Source organism: Rhinatrema bivittatum, chromosome 13 (genome assembly GCF_901001135.1).
Source record: "Rhinatrema bivittatum chromosome 13, aRhiBiv1.1, whole genome shotgun sequence".
NCBI lineage: Eukaryota > Metazoa > Chordata > Amphibia > Gymnophiona > Rhinatrematidae > Rhinatrema > Rhinatrema bivittatum.
The window spans coordinates 7,560,997-7,574,666 of record NC_042627.1 but is presented as its reverse complement, the minus strand read 5'-3'; the positions used below and the strand labels follow the sequence as shown (position 1 = coordinate 7,574,666).

Here is a 13,670-nt window from a genome sequence, read left to right as displayed (position 1 = left end):
GGTCCACCTGCATGACCCAAACTGTTGGACCCACACAATAAATTAGAGAGCCTGACCCTCACCGCTTGGGGACAGATTCCCTGGACTGGGGTTACAAATAAATAAAGGTTGTGTGTATGTGTTCTTGGGCATTTTTTTTGGGGTGCGGGTCCATAGCTTTTATCAGATTCTCAAAGGGGGTCCGTGACCCCAAAACAGGTTAAGAACCAGTGCTTTAATAACACTCGATGACATCCCAATGCGGAGCTGAGGCTTTAATAATCCTCGATGGCATTATATTGTTTCTCCACTGTACTCTTATCTTGAACAATGATAAATATTGTTGTTTCTTGAGCTGACTCTTGATACTAGCATTATCACTATCCTCTTTTCTGCTCTTGTTCTCTAGAAAGATATCTGTGCATTCCAAGGCTCAGCTATTTCTGTGGTCGCTGTTCTAAAGAAAGGCCTGAAATAATTTCCCCCAGGTATTGCTCTGCACAGCAACAAATCAAAAGGTGAAATTCATGTCCCCAGGGCCCGGTAGCTTTTCAATTAACAACCTCGTCAGTTTCTGATTAATTCTCTCTCTGCTTAGCGTACAGACAAAAAAAATCACTAGAAAACCTACCGATCGATGGCTTGTTCCCCATGCACGCTTGATTGGTGTTAGTGCTGGTTAGCAGCGCTCTCTCCTTGACGTTTTCACGTGCACCATCGCAGGGCTTCTCTTATTAGGAGAGAATGAACTGTTAAGATTGTGTCCCTGGGGAGGATGGAAACTTCTTCTTTGGTTAAAAGATGGCCACAAAATTACAAACCATCGTGGTGGCCATGTAACAGCACAATCACCTGTGGGGGGGCGGGCAGTCTGACTGTACGTTTTACATGTCGACTTTACCCCAGATTTTGAAAGCAAGCTTAGCATCAAGTCGTCCAGCACGGCCATGACACGTTGTCCATAATATCGTGTGCCATTAGTGGATAGCGGAATTGAATTCTTTCCTAACGAACAGATTGGGAGAAGGTCTGGTTGAGCAGCCATGCCTTTGCTATTTTTACGGAAAGTGAGATGGCAGATGGGTAATGGAATCTCACTTCAGATCTTGGGAGCATAGCAGCTGAAGGCCCGCAGTCTCTTTGCCTATATATGCCCCTTAGGTTGCTTTATTTCTTGGATCTCCCCTAGTAGTGGACGTATATGAATCATTGCGTTCCGGCAGACCAGTCCAGAGAAGGGGGTTTCACAAAGGTCTCACACACCCTCCAGGCCGTCCCGTAGTAGCCGGTATCAGATCACTCTTAGAACCCCTTTCTATATCCATTGACACATTTTTACAACCCTTTCTTACTGCCATTCCATCCTACGTCCGGGACTCCACGCATTTCATGACATTATTAGATGAAATCACCTTTCCATCTGACTCTTGTTACTTGTTTACTCTTGATATCGAATCCCTTTACACAAATATCCTGCAGCAGCAAGCTCTTTTAATCATTATTTCTCTTTTGGAAACTTGACCTCAATCATCACGTATACCTACTGACTTTATCACCCAATTAGCTACCATTGCTCTCACAAAAAAATGTTTTTGTTTTTCTGGATATGTTTTACCAGCAAATAAAAGGCACTGCAATGGGAACAACCATGGCTCCAAGCATTGCTTGTCTCTATGTCTCTCAATTTGAGTCCTCATTTGTTTACCCTTCAGAAGCATTTGCTCTTTTGTACCTTTATGGATCTGCTTTATAGACAATATTTTTTTAATCTGGACGGGTGCTATTATTCAAGTTTACAGCTTTTTTGACTGGCTTAAAATCATGAGAGGTCTAGAACGGGTAGATTTGAATCGATTATTTACTCTTTCGGATAATAAAAGGGACACCCCATGAAGTTAGCAAGTAGCACATTTAAAACAAATTGGAGGCCGCTGACTTTGCCTCCTAGAGCAGGCGGATGCCGCTCTATTTTGAATTTGCCTCTCTTGCCTTTGCTGCTGATCCCTGACGTCGGACATCGGAGGGAGGAGCCATCGCAGACGCCTTTAACAGCGGCGTCTGAAGCGGTGAGGACTTGCCGCTGACTTTGCCTCCTAGAGCAGGCGGACGCCGCTCTATTTTGAATTTGCCTCTCTTGCCTTTGCCGCTGATCCCTGACGTCGGAGGGAGGAGCCATCGCAGACGCCTTTAACAACGGCGTCTCCACGGCGCATTATCGCCGTCGGCGTGTTGCCAAAGCCGCGCGCCTAAGGGGTGCGCGGCTTTGCCTGGCTTAGCCTGGATTGCCGAGGAGATTATAATTTCATTATCAGCGGCCAACGGAGTCTGGAAAATTTGGTATGGATTGTGGTATCAAGAAGATCTTTCTTATCTTTACTGAGGTATGTTTTAATTTCATGAATATTGTGGTAAAAATATCTCTTGGTAATGCCACACCCCAAGAGAAAAGCTAAAACTAGAGAGATTTCTTCTACTCCTACTGTTCCTGATAACCAACCACGCATTCAAGATCTTTTTGGGAGAACCTTATCTTTGACACCAGGAAGTGAAGTCGCTGGGGTTATAAGCCAGGAGCAGGGTTTAAGCCCCTTGACTTATGATACATCGTTGAGCCCTGGTGCCCCAAAACACATGAGCCTCCATCAGGGAAAAGAGGAAGAGAAAATACCTCTGAGGATTTACAAACAAACTTGATTTTTCCACCATTGTGTGATCAGAGGGGGGTAGAAAATAGTAATTCCCCTCCCACTTTGATTATTCCTGGATCGGTTTTAGGAGACCAAATTGGAAAAACAAGTTCTCAATATTTGCAACTTGAGATAGCTCCTATTGAGGAAGGGATGGAAGGTAGCCAAGGAAAAGTGCCAGTTGATATACCTTTAATAACTCCCACTAAGTTTACCTTAGAAGAATTAGGGAGTATGATGATTACCATGCAGAAATCTATTAATAATCTGGCTGTGATGATACAGGAGGCATTAAATAATAACAGAATATTGCAAACTAAAGCTGAGAAAATGGAAGGCTTATTTAATATTATGGGAACTAGAATGGATGAGATAGAGAAAGTCCAAATCAATTTAATTAAATCTGAAAAAAGGCACTCAGATAAATTAGAACAATTAGACAATCAAGCTAGGAAATATAGTAGACAAATATAGTAGACAATCAAGCTGAGAAATATAGTAGATCCTAGATATTACAGGTAACGTTGTATGATCATATTTTAAAACATTTAACAAGTAACTTTTAAACAGTTCCTTGGGTGATAATAAATAGGTCTTAGGAAAGTTTAACACTCTTAAAATCTTAAGAGTGTTAAACTTTCCTAAGACCTATTTATTATCACCCAAGGAACTGTTTAAAAGTTACTTGTTAAATGTTTTAAAATATGATCATACAACGTTACCTGTAATATCTAGGATCTACTATATTTCTCAGCCTTATAGTATGGAAGGCACACAAGATAAAGAACTGGGGGGTCAAAAAGAAGATTTAAATCTGTCAGAACTATTGGAAAAATCCTCTGATATGGAATTAGCCACAGCTTCCAGGACCTTTTTAAAAGTAATGGTGGTAGCAACTGCACATTTGCGCAGACAAGGCATAAGGGTATATCCATATCTTAACAACTGGCCTATAAGAACCAACTCCTGGAAAGAAGAGCATCAGATGACAAATGGGATTATTCAGACACTGGAGAAATTGGGATGGGTGGTCAACAGAAACAAGAAGCAGTTGGTACCCTCGCAGAGGATGATCTATCTTGGAACTCAGTTTGATAAAGAAAAAGGAAAGGTTTTCCTGACCGACAAGAGGATCAACAAACTATAAGACACTGAGAGAGATACTGCCTACAGCACCACCATGAGTTGGCAAGTATATGCAACACTTAGGTTCAATGGCAATGGTCATAGAAGTGGTTCCTTGGGTGAGGGCCTCCATGCACCCTATGCAGAGGAGCCTGTTGTCAAGATGGTCACCACAAAGCCAAGATTATGACAGAGTGTTGCCGATGACAAGACAGGCCAGGGAGAGTCTAGAATGGTGGCTAGTGAGGGCCAGTCTGCAGAGAGGAGTCAATCTGGAAGCCCCTCAGTATATGGTATTGAACAGTTATGAGCAAATTTGGTTCAGAGGCACATTGCAAGGGGCTCAAGGGCATTGGTCCTATATGGCAGAGACATATAGGGAGACGCGAGCAGTTAGAAAGGCATTAGAGAGCTTTCTTCTAGTAGTCAAAGACAAAGCTGTTAATATTCTTTTGGACAATACTATAGCTGTGGCCTATATCAACAGACAAGGAGGAACAAAGAGTCTGCAAGTAGCAAAAGAAACAGAGCTCCTGGTAAGGTGGGCAGTGATACACCTACAGATCTCATCCAATCACATAGCAGGTTCACTCGGTGTGCAAGCAGATTTCCTAAGCAGACAGACAGTAGACCCAGGGGAATGGCAACTGGCTCCCCTAATTGGATGAAATGGCGATGTGCAAGAACGCCAAAGCAAAGAATTTCTACAGCCATTAAGGAGAATAGAGATCCAGGGGAATAGATGCGATGACACAGGCATGGCCCAGGGACACGCTTCTTGCATATTCCCACCATGGCCAATGATAGGAAGAATATTAAGAAGAATCACAGATTATCTTGGACCAATTATATTAGCGGGCACAGACTGGGCAAGACACTAGTGGTATGCAGATTTAATCAGATCAAAGTGAGGGAGCTACTCAAGTTAACTCAGATGGAAGGGTTTCTGCGCCAGAGGTCAAACGTCATGGAGGAGCCAGCACAGTTATCTCTTAAGGCATGGCTCTTGAAAGGAAGAGGTTTAACAGAAGAGGTTACACAGGACAGTTGATTTCAACCTTACTAAAAGCAAGAAAACCATCCACTACGCTAGCATTTATCAGAATTTAGAAGATCTTTGAAACATGGGGAAGAAAAAAGTGTTACAGCGGAAAGTACAAGTAGACACTATTCTTCAGTTTCTCCAGGATGGGCTGGATAAAGAGCTAGCTGTGAACTCCCTAAAGGTTCAGATTTTGGCCATAGTGTACTATGGAGTGCATATAAGACATGTCCCTCTAATGTCCCATCCAGACATAGCCTGCTTTTTAAAAGGGGCAAACAACATTCGTCTGCCGGTGAAGCTGCTAGTCCCATCTTGGTCCTGTATATTTATTTTATTTATTTATTTAAGTTCTTTTAATATACTGATGCTCAAGACAAGTCTTATCGTACCGGTTTACAATGAACTAAGGGAATGTATAGTGTCTTCTTTAATAAGAATGCTTTTTTTGGACTGCTAAGGGGATTGCATTATATATAGTTACTGTTCTCATTATGTTATTGATAATTTGACAGGCTTCATTTGGGGTGTAGATTAATTGGACTCAAGGAAAGACAATTAGCAGGTAAGAACCTATTGAACCATTGTTAATAATCTTAATTTCTTGAAGTTCTGCTCATTTGTTTCAAGATTATCTTGCGTTTATGTAATTTGAAATCATAAATAAAATGTTAAAACATTGCTCCCAAACTTGATAGTTAATTTGCCACATCTTTTTTTTTTAATCTCCTTCCTCTGCTCTTCAGTTCTTTTATGTATTCAAGCTTTTCCATGGACAGCATGCTAAAGATCGGCATAGCACCCCGACTGAGATTTATATTAGAGAGAGGATCTAAATAGAAGGCACTTTGAAAAATGCTTAAATCTATTCTTTTCCTCTTGCATATGCCAATATTTTCAGGAGATAAAACTATCGGTGACAATGTCCGCCAGCCTTAATTCTAATATCGCCTGGGAATTAAACACCTTTAAAAAATCGATGGAAGAGACCCAGAGTTAAACTTCAAACTCTGAACTTCAGCTCCCAATAGGCCTTGCAAGATTATTTATTTTTCTCAAAGTTTTTATAAACAAACTCTCCGTAAGGCGCTACTAAGGCTGAACTACAACTCCTTTAAATGCATTGCATTTCCGGTCTGCGCAGGATCCGAGCGCAGCACGTAGGGGGCGGGACGCGCCGCAGCGGAAGTGACGCTATTACGGCCCGCCCGACTTCCTGGCGCGTGCTGCATCTCGTCTGGTAAGTCGTTTCCGTGGTTTTTCTTTCCCGATAGGTAGATCTTTTTTTTTCTCACTTTTGAATTTTTCAGGATTTTGTAGCAGGGAGGCGGGAGAAGTAATTTTATTCTTTCAGTTGTTGTTGTAGTGTAATTCCAGTCCCCGTCACCATGTGCCACGTTCTACTTTGTCAGATGAAGGATGTTTCCCCCCACCATGATTAGTTGTCAGTTGCTCCTGATTAATGGAGAAGCTTTATTGGTAAATAAGCAACAACGACAAAAAAACCCCAAACTGGAACAGGCAATAAGAAAGCTGGCATAATAACTGATCTGAAAAACAAATCCTTTTCTAAATAAAAGGCAAAGTTATTGATATCCCAGCATGAAGCGCCTGTTAATTTAATGAGAGAACCAATATATGATCTGAAGAGTCGATGGTTACACAACGATTTTTTGAGCAGTAAATACGTTCGGAACAAAAGTGTTTTTGGCATCGGGCTTATTGTAGTTGGGTACTAGTTATGATTTGGAGTTACAGAATGCTCTGGCAGATATTCACTGCAGAAAAGCCAGTCCTAGCCTCTTGGCTGATCTGTTTTATGCCTCAACTTTGTAATTTTCTGCCTCCATCCTCAAATTTACCTTCTACGCTCTGATGCTATGCACATTTTCATACTTTATTTTCTACTTCACCCAAGGCACGGCAGCAAGACTGTGGGCAGTGGTACCACAGGAACCATGGCAGAGGAGGCAGGTGAGGAGAAGCGTACGGCAGCTGTAAAATTTGAACTGGAGAAAGAGACGGAGTTGCGCTTCGAGGTGGAGGCATCACAGATGGTCCAGATGGAGCTTCTTTCGGGCATGGCTGAGATCTTTGGCACTGAGCTAACCCGCAACAAAAAGTTTACCTTCGATGCTGGCTGCAAGGTGGCAGTGTTCACTTGGCATGGGTGCACAGTGCAGCTGAGTGGGCACACTGAGGTGGCCTACATCTCCAAGGACACACCCATGCTGCTGTACCTCAATACCCACACCGCACTTGAGCAGATGAGGCAGCAGGCCGAGAAGGAGGATGAGAGGGGGCCTCGGGTGATGGTAGTGGGACCAACTGATGTTGGCAAGTCCACTGTGTGCCGGCTGCTTCTGAACTATGGTGTGCGCATGGGGCGGCGACCTACTTTTGTGGATCTGGATGTGGGACAAGGAGCCATCTCCATCCCAGGGACCATGGGGGCTCTGTACATTGAGCGGCCAGCAGATGTTGAGGAGGGCTTCTCAGTGCAGGCACCGTTGGTGTATCACTTTGGGTCAACTACCCCTGGCACCAACATTAAACTCTACAATAAGGTGAGGATATCTGGAGCATGCTAGAGTGGGCTGAGATACTGGGATATGAAGAAACAAAGCATAGGCCTGAGGGAAAAATGGATTTTAAATGAAAATTATGCCCCTTTCTTCCCCTCCTCCACCCTTCCCACTCCTTCCCACTAAGCCTATCCACACACACAATGGACCAGGCAGCACATCAATCATACAGCTTACTTTTCAGTCAAACTGGTGATTTTTAGGGATTATTGTTTGGAAAGGCAGGCTCTTGAGTTGCCTGCAGCACAGACTTGGTAAGTGCAGCAGCCCAGTGGTTTCAACATGGAAACAACTATATTGCCACAGCTACATATAGCAGAAAGAGGTCAGCGCTGCCATCAACTGAGAGCTCCCATTGGGGTTTGAGCCTTGTTAAATATTAATCCCAGAAAAATGTCAACTCTTTCTTTGTTAATTCTGAGGTTCTTTAGGAGTTTCCCTTCAATCTTGTGGCTTATTTCTTTATATTCGACTTTTCAGCACTTCAGAGCAGATTACATTTAGGTACTGTGGGCATTTCCCTATCCCCAGAGGGTCTTACACTCTGTTTGTACCTGAGGGAATGGAGGGTTAAGTGACTTGCCCAAGGTCACAAAAAGCAGTAGTGAGATTTGAGCCCTGGTTTCCCTGGTTTATAGCCTGCTGCTCTAACTACTAGCCTGCTCCTCCATTCTTAGGGAACAGCTGTGTTAAACATAGAAACATAGAAATGACGGCAGAAGAAGACCAAACGGCCCATCCAGTCTGCCCAGCAAGCTTCACACATTTTTTTCTCTCATACTTATCTTTTTCTCTTAACTCTTGGTTCTATTTCCCTTCCACCCCCACCATTCTATTTCCCTTCCAAGGATATCACAAGTTCCCTTCCAAGGATATCACAAGTTCTGTTCCCTCTAAGCTCTGTGCATGTGCCTGTGCACAGAGGTTGTGAATCCTGTGCACACAGGTTATGAATCTTATGCACACAGCAAAACATAATGTGCACAAAATGGCATAATATATTTTCCTTATCTGTGCCAGACCAGTCCAGACAAGTGTCTCTGGCTAGCAGATGGAGGCAGAGACAAAAGCTCAAAGCTGGCTCCACTTCCCCTATGTTTATTTAAAAATATTTATATTCTGCCTTTAACAGCCACCTGTGCTAGGCAAATTACATAATAAGTTAAAATATTCAACAAAATACAATAAGATAAAATACAATAAAAACTGTACTGGTGCTGTTCTCAGCAATATTTGTCTCTACCTTAGGAGATGTGCAGATAGGGGGTTTCCCACATAGATATACAGAGGTGTTCTCACTTATTTCCTCAGGGGGTTATGCCTAGATAATTTTTCAGATGCCTCTTCCTCGATGACAGGAACTAGGCTTTCTCCTTGTGCTAGCTGGGACTCTAGATACCTGTTGGTCAAGGAGTAGTAAAGACCTCGCTAGATTATTTAGGGCCGAAGTAAAGCCCTATGCTGATTACTGATAGTAACTAGTCTTCCCTAACTTCTCATGTCTCCGAAGCAGAAAAGGGACTTGGGGTTTTGGATGTCATGGGATTAGGGCTTCACTCGCTGCCCAATTCTTCCATCCCACATCCACCTCAGTATGGCTGGTTCTCCAAGTCCTAGCCTTCAGGGCAGTGTACCTTAGGTGCAGACCCATATACATCTCACCCAACGTGTTTCCCTCTTAGGGTAATATGCAGTAGCCACGAGTTGCAAGGCCATTTATTTTTCGCTCATTCTAGAGTTTCAGAAGTCTTGGCTTCTAGCTGAAAAGAAAGTTAATGTTTCATCTTTAGTGGTTAGGAGTAAACTGAGGGAACCTAATAGCTGTCAGATATCCTGGTAAGCGAGTCAGATTTGGGCCAGGATAGAGTTCTCCTGCAAAGCCAGCAGCAGCTTACATGGCCAACACAATCCTATGGATGAATGATTTGAGATGACACTTTTGAGAACGTGAACTGTAAGGACTGGCAGAAGTGACCTTTGCCCTACTAGAGGTCAGGTGATGTGCTTCCATGAGAAGTTTTCAGGTCAACTTCATGAAGTTCTTAGATGAACAAGTTCTTAGGCCGAAAAGGGAGGGGGCTCGGCTGTCTTGATAGGACCACAAGTGGCATCCAGTCTGTGACTGGTATATCATCTAGAAGCCCATACATTCCTTGGGCTGAATCTGGGAGATTCATACAGTGGTGCGCCTTTCCCTTAGTCAAATAACTCTTCCTTAGAAGATCCCGGCCGTTCTTTTTGCAATCTTGGCTGTTAAGAGAACCAGGTGGTGCAGGGAGGATACTTAATGGCAAGAGTTGCTGTTATTGGTGGTGCAAAGGTGGCCCATGTAGCTTACCTTTAGAGTTTGGAGCCTCTGCAAAGTCAGTTTACAAGGGGGTAGAATGTTTCTTGGTGCAGGGTCCATTCCCTTGATCTTGTCCTTCCACCAAGAAGGCATAACATGCAAGCCTCGCAAAAGGCCAAGTCAGACTCTGTCCTGTTGCAAGAGACACAGGAACAAGGGGATACCTCGCTGCTTTTTCAGTTCAGCTACTTTCTTCTGAGGAATCACGATCACAAGTTCTCCACTGCGGGGGTTTTCCTCAACTTGGAAGTGAACTTGCTTATGAAGGGATCTGCTGTCCCTTCTTTTCAAGCTTTGTAGGGTACCATCTCTTTGAGTACTGTTGTGAAAGTCCGCCTCCGTGATGGCCTTTGGTAATTTAAAGGAAAGGATATCTCTGTACCCAATACACTCCATTTGCGTTGAACGTAGTGTTTTGAAGTTGGGGTTTTTTTTACTTATGAGGATGAGAAAGTCAGTTGTTGTAGGCCAGGATGAGAGTGGCCATGTCAGTTGTATGTCACCTGTGGGATATTTGTAGGTGACCCGTTTCTTCTCAGATAGGTCTTTGGTCTATTAATGTGCCCTGTTAAAACATAGTGGCATCAAAGACATCAGTTTCAAGAGTAATTGAAGACAGGAGCCTGGGGCTCATTCCAACAAGAGTTTGCAGGACTTGAGGATCCTGCTCAAAGAGGGGAAGGAGTCCTTAAGGGCAGAATAAGGATCTGTCTTTTCAGAGAATAATGGCAGGGCAGCATCCTTGCTCTGAACACCTCAGTGGGGATGGGCAGGTGGGGGATGCTGGAGTTCTGAGAGCAATCGTGACTTCCTTCTACCTGGACTGGGTGGAGCTTTGAGAATTCCCACTTGTCTGGACTGGTCTGGCATGGATGATAAGGAAGTTGACATTAAATTTACTTGTTGTCGGTTAATTTCCTTTCCTTTAGTCCTGCCAGTCCAGAACCCACCCAAGGAAGTTGCTGCATGAAGAGCTTATAGTCTGTTAAGCTCAGAAATCTAACAGCGAGCTAGCGTAATTGTGAACTTGATGTAGCTTTAGCCCTTGTTCCTGGGCTAAAAACCATGGAGTGAATTCTATAGATGTATCAGGTTTTGATGGTGATATGGAAAGCAAAAATAACAATTACCTTTGGTTGTCTTTGCTTTGACATAGGTTTTTGAAGCAGTGAAGGCAGCACAAACCCTTTAGAGAAGAAGTGAAGTCAACTTTGAGCTTTTGTCTCTGCATCCATCTGCTGGTTGGAGAACACAACCCACTTGTCTAAACTGGTCTGGCAGGACTAAAGGAAAGGAAATTAACTGGCAACAGGTAAGTTTAATTTCATCTTGTTTGTTTTCTATTTAAAACAAGTGATATGCTGAAATAACTTAATGTAGAATTATTTTCATTAAAACGATTACTTAAATAACACTTTCAAAATCTTTATAGTATTTGCAATATACTTGCTCAGGCCCACTTGGCTTGTAGTGCACAAATTTGAACACTGCTTATAAAAAGATGCACAAAAGACAATCTTTGTACAAATAGTCTTATCAAAACTTAGAGGGAGCATTGATCATAAGTGATGCCACACAAAATAATAGGATTAACTCATTATCATGATATTCTAGTCAAATCCCAAAGCTTGTGGGGGATATAATCTTCTTCCAGGAAGCGAAAAGTCACAGTCTGTCTGCCTTTTTTGGCCTCTTTTCATGTTTAGAAACTGCTTTCTCTAAGGTTTGTTGTGGGAGGGTGAGTCACAGAAACGACAGGAAATTGAACGCTTTCCTTCCTTCTTTCTGGTAGATCACATCACGGCTGGCAGAAATCTTCAATCAGCGCTGTGAAGTGAACCGGCGGGCCTCAGTCAGTGGTTGTGTCATTAACACCTGCGGTTGGGTGAAGAGCTCAGGCTACCAGGCACTTGTGCATGCAGCCTCAGCCTTCGAGGTAGACGTGGTCGTGGTGTTGGACCAGGAGCGGCTCTACAACGAGCTGAAGCGTGACCTCCCACACTTTGTGCGCATTGTCCTGCTTCCCAAGTCTGGCGGGGTGGTGGAGCGCTCGAAGGACTTCCGGCGGGAATGCCGGGACGACCGCATCCGAGAGTATTTCTATGGCTTCCGGGGCTGCTTTTACCCCCATGCCTTTGACGTGCGCTTCTCAGACGTGAAGATTTACAAGGTTGGCGCCCCCACCATCCCAGACTCTTGCCTGCCGCTGGGAATGTCTCAAGAAGACAATCAGCTGAAGCTGGTGCCAGTGACGCCGGGCAGGGACATGGTGCATCATCTGCTGAGTGTCAGCACTGCTGACAGCATAGATGAAAACATCTCTGAGACCAGTGTTGCTGGTTTTATTGTGGTGACAGGCGTGGACCCCGAGAGGCAAGTGTTCACTATACTATCTCCCGCACCACGACCCCTGCCCAAGGGCATCCTGCTCATTATGGACATACGCTTCATGGACCTTAAGTAGTGGCCACAGCTTAATGTAGTAGGGCCCTTGAGCAGAATCTCTGCTAATGACCTGTTTGTGGAGCCATTTGTTACTGGGCTCATACCAGCATTCCCATTGCAACATCCTAATCATGGAGTCAGAATCTGTGGCCAGCACCAGGATGGGGATTCAGCAGGCCTTGAGGCCAACGAGGAGTGAGGAGAACTCATTCTCTTCGCAGGGCCTTGCTTGGGAAAAGTGAACAGCTTTGTGTATTTAGGGGAGGGGTGTTTTGTTCTAGGAAGAAAGAGAATATTTGTCCTTCACACGCGCCAGTTCCTCACAAACATAACATGTCGTCAGAATCTCTCTGCGTTTAATTTTATACCTTAACCTGGCTGAGACCTGATCAGTATGGTTTTATTGGGGTCAAAGTGTTTCCTTTTATTTACACAGCTCTGCTATCTGATCTGTTAACCATTTTCTTACTTCTAAGTGCAGGCGGCCCATTGATGACCCATTATGTTTAATATTGAATATACATTCTTTACAAAAGGCAGAAGCGGTTATCTTAGGCAGTAAGGTAATTATTTTTTTTTCCAAAGAGTTCTTTTCTGTAAGAAATCATTCTAGTTACTACAGGAAAGGGTGCTTCATGTCCTTGCTTTGACCCTTCTTTCATATTGGTGACTTATCGATGTGATGGCAATCTGTGTTCTCCTAGCTATGGACTAATTAATTAGATCCCTTCTTGTAAAACACGGTTTTTATAAATGAGTATTTTTTTATAACAACGTGGATACTTCTAAACAGCAGGTAGACAGAGAGGAAAGCTGCGCCCTGTGATGCTTGTGTTCAAGATGGTGATTTGTGCATTGCCGGTCTGTCCCCTGCCCTGTTTAAAATCCCCCAGCAGGGTCTAAGGAACTAAGGAACAGGAGATGAGCTGTAAAGCAGCAGTGTGAATCTTCATCAAACTGCTGTGTACATAGTTTTTTAATTTGTATTTTTAATAAAGAGTTTTTGTCAGTATCCAGATGTTTTTAATATTAAAATCTCCATAGGTGCAAGAGATGAAAGGAGTTCATATCAAAGGGATGCACAATTAGGGGAGAGGGAAGGAGGGACATTATAACTCAAAATGAGGAATAAGGAGTCTCCCCAGTAATACTACTTTTGGCCACATGGTGCCCTTAACCTTTTGCAAGATCCCAAGAGGGAAACTGATGAGAATTGTTTTAATCTCCAAGTGCACAAAAAAGTGGTTACATTAATACAGCTTTAAAGCCTGTAAACAGTAGTATCATGTCGAGACTTGAACCTTGGTTGCTGGCCAGATACTCACCTTTCCTGGCTCTTCATCAGCCAACTCAGAAACATAGGAATTAGAAGTATGAAACGGTTACAGGCCGATGCAGTAAAGTGCACTCAGCTGAGCGCACTGTTTAACAGGCACGTTTTGGACATTCGTAAAATTGAA

The 13,670-nt window shown here is 43.5% G+C and overlaps 1 protein-coding gene across 1 annotated transcript; it reads left to right on the top strand.

Moving 5' to 3' along the window:
- Nucleotides 1-5,975: 5,975 nt before the first annotated feature.
- On the top strand, nucleotides 5,976-13,222 carry CLP1 (cleavage and polyadenylation factor I subunit 1). The gene is made up of 3 exons (XM_029575408.1): nucleotides 5,976-6,073; nucleotides 6,752-7,400; nucleotides 11,558-13,222. Exons 2-3 carry the CDS (start codon nucleotides 6,792-6,794, stop codon nucleotides 12,227-12,229), a joined length of 1,281 nt encoding a protein of 426 aa, XP_029431268.1. The 5' UTR covers nucleotides 5,976-6,073; nucleotides 6,752-6,791; the 3' UTR covers nucleotides 12,230-13,222.
- Nucleotides 13,223-13,670: the final 448 nt, after the last annotated feature.